General features: G+C 50.0%; 1 protein-coding gene across 2 annotated transcripts in view; it reads left to right on the plus strand.

Moving 5' to 3' along the window:
* Positions 1 to 17,785, plus strand: part of DPYSL2 (dihydropyrimidinase like 2) — a 115,766-nt gene that overhangs the window by 39,042 nt on the left and 58,939 nt on the right. The window contains exons 1-3 of one of the 2 annotated variants that reach the window (XM_030879079.2): positions 2,950 to 3,327; positions 6,672 to 6,760; positions 8,465 to 8,649. In XM_030879079.2, coding sequence (XP_030734939.1) covers positions 3,289 to 3,327; positions 6,672 to 6,760; positions 8,465 to 8,649 — 313 coding nt within the window. In that variant the 5' untranslated portion in view covers positions 2,950 to 3,288. Of the gene's footprint in view, positions 1 to 2,949; positions 3,328 to 6,671; positions 6,761 to 8,464; positions 8,650 to 17,785 lie in introns of those variants that run through there. The other variant, XM_060301269.2, reaches the window with a different exon arrangement.

The raw sequence follows: 17,785 nt of genomic DNA on the forward strand, positions 1-17,785 counted from the left end.
GCGGGCCTCTCACTGTTGTGGCCTCTCCCGTTGCGGAGCACAGGCTCCAGACGCGCAGGCTCAGCGGCCATGGCTCACGGGCCCAGCCGCTCTGCGGCATGTGGGATCTTCCCAGACCGGGGCACGAACCCGTGTCCCCTGCATCGGCAGGCGGACTCTCAACCACTGCGCCACCAGGGAAGCCCATAATACTTTAACTTTTTAAAAATTCAGAAAAATCAATGCCCGAGAATCGGTTCATCTATATAGTTCAGGGACAATGATTTTTAACTTTACAGGCAATTGTCATTGAGTGTTTGCCTAAAGACAGTGTAAAAATACTGTATATTAACAAGTCAATCAATGCAGAGTGGGTGGAAAAGTCTCCCCCACGTCCTTTGCTTTTCTGCATTGCATTGAGTGGGAAGTATGCTAAAAAATGCAGATTGCTGACAGTTTTTTCCTTGGTCAGTTAAAACTATTTGGAATCTTCTATGTGCCAAATACTCTTAGGCTCTACTCAGAACAGACAAATCAGTTTACACCTTACATCTTTAGATATTTATGAGTGGTAATGTCAGTTATCTTGGACTAGGAACCTCATATGAATGGGTATAGAAACAAGGCTGATACAAATAAGATGGACATAAAAGCTCCTGGGAGCAAAATATTCAAGGGCAAACTGATAACTAACAAGGTATAGTTAAAGCTGTTATGAGCAAGCAGTTCAGGAGCAGGAAGACAGAACAAGAATATAAACAAATAATGGAATTAGAGGTTATTTTGTTTTACATTCATTTGACTCATTATTTGTTTGCCAGGTAGTATTTTCCTTATGATTTAATAGGACACGCGTCCCCCTGCTGCCCTCTCCCCCGCCACTGCTAGTTGGAACCTACAGTGGGTTTTCTCGGGTAGGAGGGTGCATTCTATGCTTTCTCAGACTTGTGACTTTGACCCTTTTAGGGTGACACCAATACTTGCTGACTTCAACTCACTTGGCTCTTAGCACATCACGTAGTTGGAGAGGGAAGTGCTCCCTTTTTATTTTTAAGATGCACAGCTAATTGGAACTGGAATGAAATAACCAGCCGGGAAGCTTGCTGCAGGCCTCACAGCCCCTTTCTGGGACTTCAGAATTTACAGGAATAGGAATGAAAGGGTGCATTTTACACCTTCTGGAAGACAAATAACCATCCAAAGTGGCCAGATGCAGAAAGACTTTGAAACATGGGCCCATAGTAGCCTCAGGATTATTTTGCATTTATCTGGCTAATCTTTGCTGATCAGGTGTGAGCCAATTAGATTCTTTGTTTTTCTTTTTCATGGTTGCCTGAAGGCCTAGATTATGTAGGGATTCTATCTATTGTTTGATCTCAAGCAGAGAAGCCCAAAGCTGTGGGCCAGCCCAGATGTTTGTCATTGTACCTGTCTGGGCAGCTTTCCAAAGAGATGACCTTTGGTAGATTGCTCGGGATCAACTGGTCCAGCTTTTTCCTTCTACAGGGATTCTGAAGTAAGAGCATCAGAGCAGGACTTGGACAGAGGCAAGGGGTCCCAGCCGGCTCAGTTGCTAGCCCAAGAAGAGAGGCCTTAAAAGCTGCTGTAAGTGTGATAGGATCTCTGGCTGGGGAGTCAAGTCTCCCCGTGTTTTAAACTCAGATTCTTGGAGGTTCTCTCCATGACTCAGGATCCCTTGCTTTTCAGGATATAAGCTCGCCTTTTTTTCATTCCTCCTGCTTCTCCAGTTTATCTCCCGGCTTCCGGCCTCATTATGTGAAGTATGGGCCCGCGTATAGCAATGCAAATCCTTTGGGCCCTTAGGGCGCTGCAATCCCAACAGTTTCTCCTCAACAAAACTGCAGGCAGCAGCGAAATGCACTCTCTCCATCATACCCCGAAATGGGTGTAGGTGAGCGTGACTGTTAAAGAGGAGACCCGGGCCCTAGATTGGGCCTTTTTCGGTCTCAACAGGCGGCTGCTGCTTCCCCCGCTGCCCCTAAGTTCCTTGCGACCCCAAGGCACAAAAGGACGTTTCAGGGCGGGGTTTCCATCCCCAGCAGCGGGCTACAGTCTTCCCCGGCTGCCTTCCTTCCCTACTCAGAGCAGTGAGGGCTTCGGACTTTCCTTTCCAGCTAGCTAGCCAGGCCACTGATGCCCGAAGCCCGGCCTCCGGCTCCACTTCCTGTTTGCTGCCTCACCTCGGGCCCGCGCTCCTCTACCCCGGGGGAGCCCAGCCCGGCGCCGGCCGCCCGCAGGCCCGCGGCCAGCGGCCCCTCTCCGGGGCTGGGCGTGGCCGGCGCGGCCGGCGCGGCGCCGCGCGGAGACTCCCCGCCCCGCTCCCCTTCCCTCCGCTCGCGGCCATCTGAATTCCCCCTTCGACTCCTGGGCGGAGGCCGAGCGACCCTTCGCGAAAGGCGACGGCGGCGGGAGGAGTACTTGGGCGCCCCTCCCGGGCGGCGCGGCGCCGGCCGGCCGTGCAGTCGCGCGCTCGCCGCCAGCAAAGCTATTGGCTCGGCGCAGTCACCCCACGCGGGCTGCAGCGGCGGCCTCCGCGGATTGGCGCGCGGGCGAGCATCCACCGGGGCGCGCGCGAGCGGGTGCGTGCTGCCTAGGCCGCACCGAAGCCCGCCGCCCGGGCCGCACCGAAGCCCACCGTCGCGAGGCGCGGTTCTCCCTGCCCATAATGACCACCCCTCCGCTGTCCCTGCGATGCTGATGCTGCATTTGGGGCCGCTGCCAGCCCGGGTGGCCGATGCACCAGTGCAAAGAAAGGGCGCGAAAGGCGCGCTCCCCGCTCGGGCGCACGCACCGACCGCCGCCCTCGGCCGCACACTGCAGCAATTCGCGCTCTCGCGCCGCACCCCTCCCCGCCTGCACTCATTTGCATATCCCACGATTGTGGCCAATCAGGACTCGTCTATCTCGAAGCGGACGGGTTTGGCCTGAGAGGAAGGGAGTGGCTGGCGGCGCATGCGCCGCGGTGGCCGACTTGAACCGAGGCTTTTATTGCTGTAGTTTATTTCCACCCCCTTCCCTACTGCTCTGTCTCTCTCTCTTTCTGTCTCTCTGTCTCTCTCTCCCTCTCTCTCTTTCTTTTTTTCCACCCTAGCTGAGGCAGTGTTGGAGGAGAGGAAGAAAGGGAGACAGAGGATTGCATTTATCCCTTAACATTCCTGAAAATTTCTATCAGCAAGACCAGCTAAGCGGCTGCACATTTTTCAATCCTGCAAAAAATACCAAGTCTCTTTCCGGGCAATTTTTGTTTTAAAGCTGCCCTCTTGAAATTAATTTTTTCCCAGGAGAGAGATGTCTTATCAGGGGAAGAAAAATATTCCACGCATCACGGTGAGTTTGGTACTTGTGAAATCTGCGATCGGCCAGCAACCTTTTGTGGCACAGAACATATAAGGAATTTTTTTTAAAGGAGGGGGAGGAAGAGAGACCCAACTTTTTTTTTTTTTTCCTTTTTTCCCCTTGTTGCTAAAGAAGGCGATCGTGATGGGAGACGCAATCCTATAGAATTGTAAGCCATATAGTTTCTAAGGCATTAAAATAGGAGCGTGAGTGCATTAAGGTCGTTTTAGGTAGCGCGCCAGATCCGCTGTATCCTTTTATTGTCAGAGCGAGATGCTGTAGTGCTGGCCTGCGGGGTGTAAGCAAATGGATGCCAGATTGAATATGCATGGTTGAAGCTCGGATATTGTTCTCCCGGCTGCGTGCTGCGATGCTGGACTCCAGGAGCTGGACTCCAGGAGCTGGATGGGGAGATGGGGAAATGGATTCTCCCTGTATCTCCCGCCACCCACCATAAAGGGCTTTCTGGAGCCTTCCTCCGGTTCCTCAGTAAAAGGAGCGGGCTTTAGCTCGGAGGCGTAATGACAGCAGAGGGATGCTGAAAAGGGCTGGGTGTACCGGGATCCTGTGGAAACGGGAAGGAAAAACAGGGACGCGGTGATGAGCAGAGGAGGGGGGGAGGTAGGCGTGGGCTTTTTGTTGACCGGGTCCGGTTTTTGGTGGCCCTCTCGGCTTCCTCGCCCTGTGGTTTGGGGCTGGGACCCTGGCGGCTCTGGGCTCGCTTTCTTGTGTCTTTCTGCCCCTTCTGCAGCCGGGGAGGCGTCCGTGTTGGCGCATACAAAGCGGGCTGGGAGGGTGGGCGTTGGGGAAAGCGGGCTGGGAGGGTGGGCGTTGGGGACAGCGCCGAGCCGGGCTCTGGGAGGTAATGGCGCTGCGCGACGCGCGGAGCAGATGGCCCGGCCTCGGCCAGACAATGATCGCAGAGGCCGGAGATGCCGGCGCAGCTCTGGGGCCTGGGGTTGTTAGTTTGTAAATCACGAGAAGCTCCAAGCGATGACTTTGCGATGCTTCGGCGATGAACACAGGTTCTTGTTCCCGCCGCTCCCCCGCCCCCATCTTCTCCCCATCTTTTCCCGGAAAAGTCTCGCCAGTCCTATTTCTCTACATCCCCGAATGAAATCCCGGGGAGGGAGGAACGCGAGGGAAATTCATTGTTATGTAATGATGTGCAATCGCAATGGGCCAGCTGATTGCTGGGTAGAACCCAGGGCTGAGGCGGTGACCGAAAGAATTTTTGAAAAGTCCAGATGTGTTTAGGGCTGGGTTTGAGGGAGTGCTTTCGCTCTGGTTTCCTCCTTAGCCACGGGTACCCCGACTTCCACTGGATGTACAAGGGCACACCCATCCGCAGGAGAGAGATGTGGGAGCACATGCACAGGGGAAGGGGCGTGTGCTCGGGAGGATTTATAGGATGAGCTCTTCTACAGCGGGGGGTGGGTACTAGCTTTTTCTTGAGGGCCAAGGACCCGAGATCCCAAAGGGCAGAGCGCCGGGGGACCCAGCGTTATGTGTTCCTTGCACTGCAGGAAGGAATCTGGGGGGTGGGGTGGAGAGCAGATTTGCTGCAAGCCACAAGTACTCTGCTGTCTTCGTGAATGAAAAAGGCAGTTTCGTTTTGACAGTGTGGGGAGAAAATAATTCAAAAAGCAAACAATCAACAAGACTGATTTTTTAGAAGAGCGCCCCCTCTGCCCTTTAACAAAATCTGGTGGCATTATCGTAGGACCTATAGCATGGTTTCCTTTCCTCCGTCAGCACGGCCAGCCTGTTATGTAAGATGCCACTCGAGTGAGCGGGGCTGTGATGTTTCATTTTTTTTCTCAACAAGATGTTGGCTCGGGGATTCGCATGATGGCTGGAACAGGTACTGCAGTGACTAAGGGGAACAGGTGGTGAAGGGCAGGGCTTCTCTTTGCCTCCCAGGCGATGTTTATCCCATCAGAGCTGGATTCTGCGGAAAAGGGGGAGATCATTGTAGACAGATAAGTGCACTGGATCAGGTGACCTTGGGCCAGTGGCTTAACATCTCTGAGCCTCAGTTTCTTTATGTGTCCTTGAGACAAGAATCTAGCTCCCGTCACCTCACAGATTTGATTTGAGGCTTGGGTGACATGGTTTACAGGACAGGATTTTGTAAAGGTCTTAACCTTTGCCTTATATAAATGCAGGAATCGTTGCTGACTATTTATTCCCATTTGACTTTCCAAACCCTACAGCAGGATGAAGGTCCCTACAGTGTAACAATTAAAATAATCTTAGTGTTTCTCATGATGTTAGAAAAACAATAAATACTTTCTAAACCCAGGGGTGTGTGCATTTCTGTGTAGAAGTATCTTTTTTTCTAGGTCTCTAGTAGCTTATAGATACTTTTAAAAAGTTGCTGTAATTTCTTCTTGGTAGGTGCTAAATATAAAGCACTTGCTGAGAATATTATTCTTAACTGAATTTTGAGTTAACCATTGTCAAAATGAACGCCGTTCTTTGAAGTGGCATAGCATTCCATCAACAGCACTTGGGATAGAGATGAATCATAATGTAACATTTCTGTTACATTCTTGGCTCTTATATGCTGCTTGTCATATATTTTTTGTACCAATTAAAGTATCAGTATTGTGTACAGTCAATAATAGTGTTAGATTTTAGAACTTGCCATCTCACCTACTTTATTCTAAAACTTTACCTTTTTCTTAACAGCTTAATAGTTAAAATGGTGCATGTTCGAAGTGGGTTTTTCCCCCTCTTTGCTACAATTGTGATTTACCTCGAGGATAAATGCAAATATAAAGAACATACTGAATTGAAACATTGCTATGGATGAACAAAGTGTGTTTGTGTATAGTATCCCATGACAACAGACTTTTGGTTAAATTTTCCCGACACAAATCTCAACAAGAATCGACTTCCGCTACATGTGGGTGTATGATTTTTTTTCAAATGAAGTTTAGCCTAAAGCCATTTAAAGTGATTGCCTTCTTTATCTGAAATCTTTTCACTGATCCTTAAAGGAAGATTGTTAGGCTGTTTTTTTCATTCTTTTTCTTTTGTGCTTGTAGGTCTAATGGAAATAGATGTTTGTTGTCTCTGTTGTGTTTTTTTTCTTTTCCTTTTTTTTCTCTAGGAGAAGCTTTGAGGCTTTGCCAGTATGTTCTGACTCATCAAGTGATGAGTAGATTGCCAAATACAGATTCACCTTTGTCACTGAGTCTTTCCAAAATGGGCTCATGTTGAGCATCACTTTTGAGCAGTGAAAATGTGGTCTTAGCTCATTTATCTTACTACTAGCTGTTTCTCATGGATCAGTTATGAATTGTGACCTTACTCCTTCTTTGTTTCAGAGTGATCGTCTTCTGATCAAAGGAGGTAAAATCGTTAATGACGACCAGTCATTCTATGCAGACATATACATGGAAGATGGGTTGATCAAGTAAGTGTAACTCAATATTGCCACAAATTTGGGTACCTTGGCAGTGTTCCTAAGCACTAGCTACAATTCACACCCGTAGTATCAAGCTGTAGTGATCTAGAGACTAACTCAGTATCTGTTTAAGCCTAGTTTGATTGGTGGTAATTAGTGAGTTTGAAAACTCAGATTTAGGGAATTCAAAACCACAATTAAATGCACACCCATTTCCTTACGTGTTATGTAATTGACTATTTTTAACCGAGGTGACACATCTTCTTGTTGCCACATACTCAGGTTATGATCCATTGACTATATTAAAGGTTTTACTAGAATGTACTTGTGTGGGGTGGATAGGACAATCAAAGGACACAAACGTGAAGTACAGCCTCTTCTATCATGATAGCACATCTGCCTTCCTAATCAAGAATCCAAGTTGTTGGGGGCAATGGACACCAAATTAATTACTACGTCACAGAGACAAATTACTGCCTCATTCCGAGGGAATTTTAGGTTTCATGTTTTAAGTGGCAACTAACACAAATGGGACTGCCCTTGTGTTTATTGTATATTGTGTTTCAAAGGAGAAAACAACAAAGCAGTTACTGAATTAGGATATTTTTGGGTCCTAGAGGGTTAAGTGAGCTGAGAACGCCTCAATATCCTCGTGCCCTTCCGACTGGGACAGCTCAGAGGGCTCTGAAGAAATAGCACATCTGTTTAAAGACAAACACTGCTGCAAATGACATCTTTTAAATAAGCAGCATTTATCAAGGGCAAGCAGCAAACCAGTCCAGAGGAGTGGAAAATTGTAGTGGACGTGTCTGTTGCCTGGAAACTCACACCCTGATTTACGATCCTAAAAGAGGTTTTAACATTTCCACATTTAATGTTTTCTCCATGTGTGTTTGCTTGTGACAGTCTCAGCTCCAGGCTCTGAAATACCATGACTTTCATGTTCCATTTTCCCCCGAGTGGAAAGCAGCATGATCTGGTCTGTAAGACTCTGGCCTAGAAGTGAACAAGCCTGTGTGATATTTTGAGTCATCACTAATTTGTTTTAGAACTTTACCAACTCCCCCTTGATTACTTTTTCCTTTTCCAAAAACTAGCATAAAGAGGTAGCAGAGATATTTTTTAAAAATTGGAAATGAATCCTTGTTACCCAACTTAACGAATATTAATTTTGCCGCCTTTGTTATCTGAGTTGCTGATCACATGCTTCCAAATTTTTAAATAGTTGCAATCATAGTGTTTACTTCTTATTATTATCTTTGCTTTGTTTTGTTCTATTCCCTACCCTTCTACTCCTCATTTCTCTTAGTTGGAAAGGATATGGTGAAAATAAATGTTTGTAAAGTGCAACCAGGTCTGGAGAAAATTGTTACAGGATAATTAACTCAACTGAGTGTGTTGTAAGGAAAGTATAGTGATATTTTATGTAAATATCTCAGGGCTTTGTTATCATTTGATCATATGGGTTTTCTGGTAACTAAGCCTCTTTGATTGGCCTCTGATGCCTTATTTAGATTTTGTTTTCTAGTATGCTCTGCATTGCCTCTTGAGGGTGGGGAGTGAGGGGTGCACAGATTATGAATGATAACAATAATCTGAAGAGTCTTTAGAACATAGGGAAGGGTTGTTTATGGCGTGGTGAAAATGTCTGTCAGATCCTGTTTGATTTAGGACATTTCTTTACAATCATTGTCACCTACCCTGTTTATTTAGGCAAATAGGAGAAAACCTGATTGTGCCAGGAGGGGTGAAGACCATTGAAGCCCATTCCAGAATGGTGATCCCTGGAGGGATCGATGTCCATACCCGCTTCCAGATGCCTGATCAGGGGATGACCTCTGCTGATGACTTCTTTCAAGGCACCAAGGCAGCCCTGGCTGGGGGAACCACCATGATCAGTAAGACAGCTTACAAAGAATAATCTTAGGGCTTGGGAACCATTATCGTTTGAAAAATGAGTCTGTGTTGTTTGAGCCTTTCCTTCTAAAGGTTGCGGAACTAAGCAGTGGACGGATCTACCACGTAAGGGGGTGAGGGTGGGCCACCCTTAGTCTCATTTTCTGTCCAGCCCCGAGGTTCTCCAGTTGAACTTGAGAATACGCTTCTAGAGAATTTTTGTAGGATAAAAGAGTGGCTTCTTGCTTTCTCTGCTTGAGAACTTCTGTCTTCCTTAACCTGAAAAATGTGATTTGATTGTGGTCACTTGGAAAACACAGCATTTGGAGTAATCTTCAAAGCTATGAGTTTTGAGCCTTTGCTCCTAACTATTTGATTTTGACTTTTAAAGAATTCCTGAGTGTGTATCTTCTTGGAATGAGGCCGGGGTACAGCAAATGAACTGTTGAACCAGGAACGTCAATTCCACTGATAGGAAAATCAAGTGGAGGGATTACTTCCTGGCCTGGGTTTGACATAAATGGAATTGGGCGGCCCTGCTTGCAGAAGCACCCACAGATATCAGTTATTTAGATATGAAAATTGCTGCTGTGAACAGCTGGGTGCCCTGTAAACATCACTCAGTTGGATTTATGCTTTTCATTCAGCTAAATCTAAAGTATATTTCCTAACAGATGTGAAGGGTTTGCTTGTGAATGGGAGGTTTCCGGCATGCCTGTTGATTGTCCCTTTGGCAGATATCATTTTGAGTTTGAGGAGGTAGGCAAGTTGCACAGTGGCCCACCAGACACACTTTTTTTTTTTAATTTTTATTTTTTTATTGAAGTGTAGTCGATTTACAATGTGGTGTTAGTTTCAGGTGTACAGCAAAGTGATTCAGTTATATATCTCTATGTATCTATTCTTTTTCATATCCTTTTCCATTATGGTTTATTACAGGATATCGAATATAGTTCCCTGTGCTATACAGTAGGACCTTGTTGTTTATCTATTTTATATATAGTAGCGTGTATCTGTTAATCCCAAACTGCTAATTTATCCCTTCTCCCTTTTCCCCTTTGGTAACCATAAGTTTGTTTCTATGTCTGTGGGTCTGTTTCTGTTTTGCAAATAAGTTTATCTGTATCATTTTTTTCTTTTTGGTTCCACATATAAGTAATGTCATACGATATTTATCTTTCTCTGTCCGACTTCACTTAGCACGATAATCTCTAGGTCCATCCATGTTGCTGCCATTGGCACTATTTCATTTTTTTTTTTAAAGATTTTATCCAGGAGTGAAAGGCAATATACAGTCTGTCTTAAAAGCTTATAGTTCAGTTCAGAAGAGGGTCCAAGTGGAAAGAACTTAGCTCTTTCTGCTTTAGAAAAAAACCTATCTTGCTGGTTACTTTACAGAATGATGCTCTCTTTACGTGTAACTTTAGGGTCTGTTTCTAAGCTTCCTCTTGTCTGCCCTACCACCGAGAAGAACGCTGCTATTCCATTCTAGTTCGAGCTCTTCGACATTTTAAATCACACACTCACCTCCTTGTGTCCTTTCTGGTCTTCGGGGTGTCATCACTGGTCAGAAAGAGCATCCAAGTTTAAGCCTTCCTGTTGCCTCCTCTTTCTTTCCGCACGTATTACCTTCTAACCTAGAGGGTGCTGTTCTTGGTGGTGGCGGTGTTGGCATCTGCACACCCCTTGGGACTCTGGCCTAGTGTTGACGCCTGCTGTTTTGTCAGTGGCATCTGTCAGGATTCACTGGCACCAGTGGGCATTTCCGCCCCTCCTCCAGGGCCAGCCGTGGAGCCACACTGGAGCTTGGAGAAGCACAGATGGCCTGGGTGTCAGCCTAGAGGACCAAGCCAAGGTTATAATCTGCCTCAGTTTGGAGTCCCTGTGGGGGCCCTGTAGGCCTGTGCCTTGGTCGCAGAGTGTTAATAGGTCACAAATCATATTTCCTAAGGGAGCGATCAGTGACATCTATCATTGGGCTGAGGGGCAGCCCTCCGAGGTGGAAATACCCCAACCAGGGCACTAACTTGCTGTGTGACGTTGGACGAGTCACCTCGCTCTTTTGGGCTGCTCGTCTGCACAGTGAAGGATTTGCACTAGATGACCCTGGGTGCCCTTTCCAGCGCCCACGTTTGGCAATTCACTGAGCTCAGAGACAGAGTTTGCCTCCAATCTGATGCACTTCGCGTCACGATGCATCAAAGCCCTGCTTTCTCTCCTACTTACTTGAAAGACCCCATCCTGCATTCTCGAATGTGCGTTTTCGCTCCTCAACACCTGACCGGTGCCTTGGCCCCTCTCCTGCTTCTTGTCCCTTTCTGCCTTCCCTCCCGCCACCACCGTCACACGTGGGCGCATCCCTTCCTGCTGACACCCTGACCTTCCCTTTGGCCTTCTTTCTCAGCGGTTGTGGGCATCTTTCCCTTCCTGCCAGGTGGGTTCCTTGTGTGCAGGGACCAGGGATGTCTCCACAAGTCCTGCACCTGTACCGAGGGCCCAGAATAGGCAGCGGATGACCTTATGGCAGCTCGGAACGAAGGAGGAGGGAGAAATCAGACTGCCTGCCCCTCTCACTGGAGCAGAATGCAAGCGTATTTTAATGCAGGGGTGGTGACGCAGTCAAAGAGGAGGGCGATTTAAGGAGATCTCAAAGGACGAAAGTAATCAGAGGTAGTGGCGATGTGGTCACAGGGGTCACACCCCAAACTCCACTGCTTGTGTATCCTGAGAAAAATATCTACTGCAAATGCCCACCTGTGGTTACTGACCTCTATAGAATTCCCACTGTCTGCCCTTCCCTCGGGAGATAACGTGGCAATAATACAGATGAGGAAATCAGGCTGCTTTTTCCTGCTTGCCAGTAATGCGTTCTGCGTTGCTTTAACTGAGTCCGCGGCTGGAGCCCGCTTCATAGTGGGAGCCTTGCGAAGAGGCATAGCTAGCTTAGCGGGTCGGGACCTGCGACCCGCTCCTTCGGTGAGATGATAGCTTCTTTAATGAGTATTGAGGCCAGAACTAAGTATTTCGGGCACGTTGAAGGGATTCAAGTGAGAACGTACAGAAACAAAAGCCACTGAAGGAAATTGGCACCATACCACCTGCAGCCCCTCCCTCCCAGCTTTCTGAGTTGCTCCAAGCCGTGTCACCTGACGTGTCTTCACCTGCTGCTTTCTGTGTGTTTCCCAGGTCTCGGGACCTGGAGGCTCCATTTCGGTCTGAAATGGCACAGCCTGTGGTGGAACATGCAGCTGAATATTCCCAGTTTGGGAACGGAGGTGACACGTCAGCAGCAGAAAATAATATTATTGCCATCAGACAGAGCCTCCCATTGAGAAACGTACAACGCTATCTTTGTAAGGGGCCGTCCGTGTGGGGCAGAGGGAATGTCCTTTGCCCTTCCCATCCAGTGATGCGTGGGCAGAGGCTCTAGACATGCTCCCTGTAGGTGGCATTCAGACCAGCTGAGGGGTCACGGAAGCGGCAGGGGTGCTGCTTGGAGAAAGCGCTGCTGGCGTCCCCGGGGACTTTATGATCATCAGAGTTGTTGAGACCCCAGCGTCTCCAGGAAGCAGGCGGGAGCAGTTAGTTCCATTTTATAGAGGGGAAGCCAGAGGGCAGGGCACTCACCCCGCGCATCAGCGCAGGCGGCAGTTGTGGAGCGCACACCTGCGACTGTGACTCCACCACCTGCCAGCAGTGTGACCTTTGCTTTAAGCCTCGGTCGCCTCACCTGCAAAACGGGGAAAGTTGTTACAGAGCTCGACAGTGGAGGCATCAGAATAGTACCTGGCCCGCAGTTATCACTCAGCCGTGGTGGTTATTATCGTTCCATCTCACATCAGCTACCAGCAACCGCCCATCTCCATAGAGTCCCCCTCTGGATCTCAACTCTCTCAACGGAGGCAGAGAAAAGAGGCTCCAGCTGTAGGGTCTGACCCGAACATTTGCTGGGAGCAGGGGTCCTCCAAGCATGGTCAGCAGACTGGGTACCCTGGTGTTACTTGGGGTAACGCCTCCCAAAACATTCAGCTTCCTGGGCCCACCCAACCCCTTGAAGTGGAGAGTCTGCTGATGGGACCTGTGAATCTGTACTTGAATCTGGTGATTGTCAAGTGCACCTGGGGAGCTGTTGGAAAGTCTGGATCTCGGGGGTCCGTGCCAGATCTACAGACTTTAGATCGCTAAGGATCGGAAGCCACTGCTCAGCGAAGAGAGCCTGAATGTTCCTGCTAACCTGAACTCAGGGCTTTCCCTAGGGGTGTGTAGCCCCCGGCACAACACACCCAAGGGGGCTTCTTCCCCGCCCTGAAGCTGCTGTACAGCAGAGACCAGGACGGGACCTGAGCACAGACAAGGAGAGGACAGCCAGATGCCTCGGGGCTGGAAGGGACTGTCTCTCCTGAACTCTGGGCTTGTCACTTACCTGCTGGATGTGGCTCCCAGAGGTACCCCGATTCCCGCACCCAGCCACCCCCAGTCAGACTCGCCCTCGTCTTTCCATCTCCTGCTGCTACCCCAGCGCCCAACCCTGGAGAGGGCTGCCCTCAGGGTCAGGCTGACTCAAACCCACGGTCACCTTGTGCCGTGTCAAGTTAATTCTGTCTCTGTATTATCTCTTGGCATGTTATCTCTTCCTTTGCCAATCCAGACCTTTGTCGTCTCTACTGGATTTTGGCCCCAGCTTCTGAGAGTCTCACTGCCCTGATCCCTACCTCTGCAGCCCATACATCACCTTGCAGCCTGGGCTCTTCTTGTGGACCGATCATGCTACCTCCATTCTCAGCGACCCCCTCTGGCTCTGAGAATGCAGCCCAAGTGGCAGAACCCAATCCTGCTGTCCCAGCCGAGACTCACATTGTCAGTTACCCCAGCCAGGGATGCCCTTCCCTTCTTTCCTCTGCCTCTGGAAATCTTCGTTACCCTTCAAGGGCTAGCTTAGGTGTTACCTCCCTCCCGAAGCCCCCATGCAGCCCCCTCTGCCGTAATCTACCACTTGTTCTGTGCACCTCAGCCAACAGTGGGTCTTCATGGCCTGGCCCTCGGGACATGCGTCCTGTGTTACAGTTTGATCAAGGCTCCTCTGCCTCTTTCTGTTAACGTTCCCCGTCCAGCAGTGTCTCACTCCTGAGACACTGACTCCATTGATGCCTGCGGTTGAATGAATGAATGATTGGATGAGTTTATATGCTCATGGGACTTGGTGTCCTGCTTCATCTGAGTGTGATGCCAGAGGATCGAAAATCCTGGGGTGGGAGGAGGGTTTACACATCTGGTGTTAATTGCGTTCATTTCCACCGAAACAGCTGTCTCTTCAGCCGTGCCCTGTTGCGGCCGCTCCAGCCCCCTGGTCACTGCGGTCCAGTCAGCTGTTGCAACGGTTGGAGGGGGAGAGAGGCAGGAGGGGAAAGCCCAGAGCTCGAGCATCGGCCTGAGGTCGTGAATGGGTATTTCTCCTTCCGTCTTTTCGGCAGGTGGTGGGGATGCTGGTCCCCCCATGAGGGAGCTCTCTCTCTGTGTGTGCACTGGGTGGGCCCTGAGTGCCATGGTGGACCCAGCAGTCATCCCCGAAAGCCCTCGGGCTTCCTAGAGAGCCGTGCCTGCGGAGGCAGGAGGCCTAGATCAAGGCTAGGTGACTTCCCACAGCCCCGGTGGCCGGGCCTTCCTGGGGGGAGACGTGTCCTCGGAGTGTCCCTGGGGCACATCCACTGCTTGTCATTTCTCCGTCCATGTGGCATTTGGGTTTGTTCCCCCGCCTCCGACGGGTCCACGTGTGAACACACACACACTGTAATATGAATGTGTCTGTAATCGATACTTTGATTATTCCCTTTGCATCATTCATTTGACTCGGGTTAGAAAGTGTTTACAAAAAACCCTGACCACGTCAGACGAAAGTCTCGAAGTCCAGGACCCAAGTTGTCGCCACAAAATCTGCCTGTGGGCTGGCGATTAGAAAGCGACGTTATCCGATGGGCTGTGGGAGTGGCCTCTTTCTGCCTGCCCCTCCTCGCGTCTCCCCAGTCCCCACTTGGCCGAGGTCACACGTTTTGCCTACGGATGCGATTGCCTTCTGCAAGCGGACGCCACAGGACGGGGCCTGCTCAGGCGTCGCCGTGCAAATCTTGGCCACAAATGGCTGGACTGGAAGAATCCGGGCACTCCCTGGGATACTTTGGGCCGACCACCTAATACCTGCTACCGAGCAGAACAGAGGAAGAGACTGAAAAAGATGAAGCATCCTGGGAGGTAGCACCACTCTTCCGGAAGGGCCAGCACGCTCTTTACTAGACGCTCTTCTCAGGAAGGAGGCCGTTGGGTTGGGCTCCAGCCAGCCTCATAGTCTAGTTGGGTTTAGGGTCTGCCCGGCCCTGCCAGATCAGGGACATTTGTGTTTGGGCCCCTGGCCCTGTTTCATGGACATTGTGGCAGTGATCCTAACCCACTCAGGGTGTCTTTCCTGGCTCTGGCCCTGGGAGCTGGTGGTCACAGCTTTGGAAATCACCCCAGCCCACAGAAGGGTGGGCTTCATCTCTTAAGACGGCATCTGGGGACTTCCCTGGCGGTCTAGCAGTTAAGACTCCAGTGCAGGAGGCACGGGTTCGATTCCTGGTCGGGGAGCTAAGATTCCACATGCTGTGCAGCGTGGCCACAAATAAAAAGAGGCATCTGCATCCTCCATGATCTAGTTCTGACATGGCCCGTGGGTGCTGTGTACAGAGCGTGGAGAGTCTCAGTAGTGGATGTTCCCAGAGCCTGTTCTCTGACTTTCTGTGGAGCGGGTTATTCTGACTGTTGGGAATGTCTTGTCAATCCTGTTGCCCAGAGTTGCTCTCCTTCCTGAGAAGAGCATCTAGTAAAGAGTGTGCTGGCCCTTCCGGAAGAGCAGTGCTACCTCCCAGGATGCTTCATCTTTTTCAGTCTCTTCCTCTCTTCTGCTCGGTACCAGGTATTAGGTGGTCGGCCCAAAATATCCCAGGGAGTGCCTGGATTCTTCCAGTCCAGCCATTCGTGGACAGGGGGATGTGGATGTGATGGGCTCCAGCAAGGTCTTCCTGGCCTTTGATGTGAGGGACGGACTTTCAGCTGTCAGCGTCGCGCAGGCTCAGGGTTCCGCATGGCTAGTTAAGAGCCTGCATGACACACACATGTCCAAGGATACCCTTGTTCCCTGTCCCGGCTGAGTGAGCTGGGCGAAGACTTAACAGAGCGCAGAGATCTTGTCGTATCCGTTGTTATGCGACCCCCAGCAAACATGGAAGCTGCCCATGCTGGCTGCCTAATAATCAGCTGAATGCGTCTGGACCAAAACCTGGACCCCATTGCTCTTCCTCTTGGGATCTTTAGCATTGTTGTCCACGGGTCACCCTCTTCTCACGTGATGAAAATCTTACACGGGACCCCGTACCTGGCAGGTAAGACTAAGGAAAGCAGGGCAGCTCTGGCTGGAACGATGGGCCAATGGGAGAGCCCAGATCCTCTCCCACTTTTCCCCTTCCTCCCGCTGTTGGCAGCCCGTCTGCCTCTGGGGAACCCTAGGGCTTGGGGAAGCACACTTGGAAAGCCCCCATTCCATCACTGCCTCCCCCCCATTGCTTACCTTCCCTCCAGAGCCTGGCAACACGACTGGTCCCTGCACAGCCTCTGTGCTGAGTTGTAGGGGAAAAGTAAGAAGAAGGGACATACCCACTTAGTCACTTAGGAGAACGCCTAACCACACTGTACGTTTTCAGTGGTTTTGTTGAAGGTGATTTCTGTTCAAGACAGGAACTAGCACGGAGTGCCCCATTTCATTTCCCCGCCCAGCTTGGTGTCCGTCTGCTGTGCTTCTCGTAAGAGCGCCTTTTCGTAATAGGTGGACGTTCTGTCCTTTAAACAGTTAATGATGTGCAATGTTTTAAAGGGATAGATGACTGTCTTAGGAAGGGGTTGGCTTAGGGATGTGTCCGTAGCTCTGGGACCCATTACTCCATGTGGGGCCCTATCCCCTGCTTTCCCCCTTTCTCCTCTTTGCAAAGACCTCCCTGTTGCTTCTCTGGAAATGATTATTTATTTCCCTGGGCTTTGAGGGCTCTGCCTTCAACTGTCTGCCGTTGTTGGATGAAGCCATTTACCCAGATTCCTTGCTTTTAGTCTTCTTAACTGCCAGGGGAATGACCCAGGGGAATGACAGTGAGTAGAAATTAGAGTTCTTTCTGGTTAACCCATATGGGATCCGGCTCTCTTTGAATGTGACTAAATGTGCCCCTAATGATAGGGAGGATGCAGCGGGGTAGGGTCTCTGTGGCCAAGGCTGACTATCCTGTGAAAGGAATTTTGCGATGAGCCAATTACAAACCTCAACTGCACGCTGGAATCCCCTGGGGAGTTTTCACTAAGCACAGAGACCAGAACTTCTGACTTGACTGTTCTAGGTGGGCCCGGGTATTGGTAGGGTTTTGAGTTTTGTTTTTTAATACTTATTTTATTTTTTTTTTGCCACACCACGTGGCACGCGAGATCTTAGTTCCTTGACCGAGGATTGAACCCGTGGCCCCTGCAGTGGAAGTGTGGAGCCCTAACCACTAGACCTCCAGGGAGGTCCCCTGGGCATTGGTAGTTTTAAAGCTTCCAGGGGGTGGCCAGGGTTAGGAGCCGTGGATCTAGGTGCCTAGTCCAACAGTTGGACTTCTGTTGAAACTGAATGAATGTCTGCCAAGGTTTCCTAAAAGCCAGAGCTGCCTCCTGCCCCCAGTTCCCTGCTGTATCCTGTCCTCTTTGCAAAGGGACAGGGATTCCACTGGTGTGACCTGGGCTGGGTGAGTTCTGTAGCAAGGTGCCCTCCAGAAGCTTAGAAAACAGGGTGGGGCTGAGCTCAGGTCCCTGAAAAGGGCCCCCTCCTTCAGTTGCTGTCCTTGGTGTCCTGGAAGGTTTTACTTAGCTGATTGCCTCACAGGGCAGTGGTTAGGGCTTAGAGTGCGGGGTGAGAGGTGATGAACAGGACAGGGCCGGATAGTGGGATGACAGGGGGTGCTGACGGCAGAGTGGAGCTGGGATGTGGACCCAGCCCTGTGGGCCACCTGCTGTGCTGGTTTCCCTGAGAAAACCCTACTGTCTTTAGGTTGAATCAGTAGTGTTTATGACCTAATCTCCCTCTAATGA

The sequence above is a fragment of the Globicephala melas genome, chromosome 6 (assembly GCF_963455315.2).
Source record: "Globicephala melas chromosome 6, mGloMel1.2, whole genome shotgun sequence".
Taxonomy (NCBI): domain Eukaryota; kingdom Metazoa; phylum Chordata; class Mammalia; order Artiodactyla; family Delphinidae; genus Globicephala; species Globicephala melas.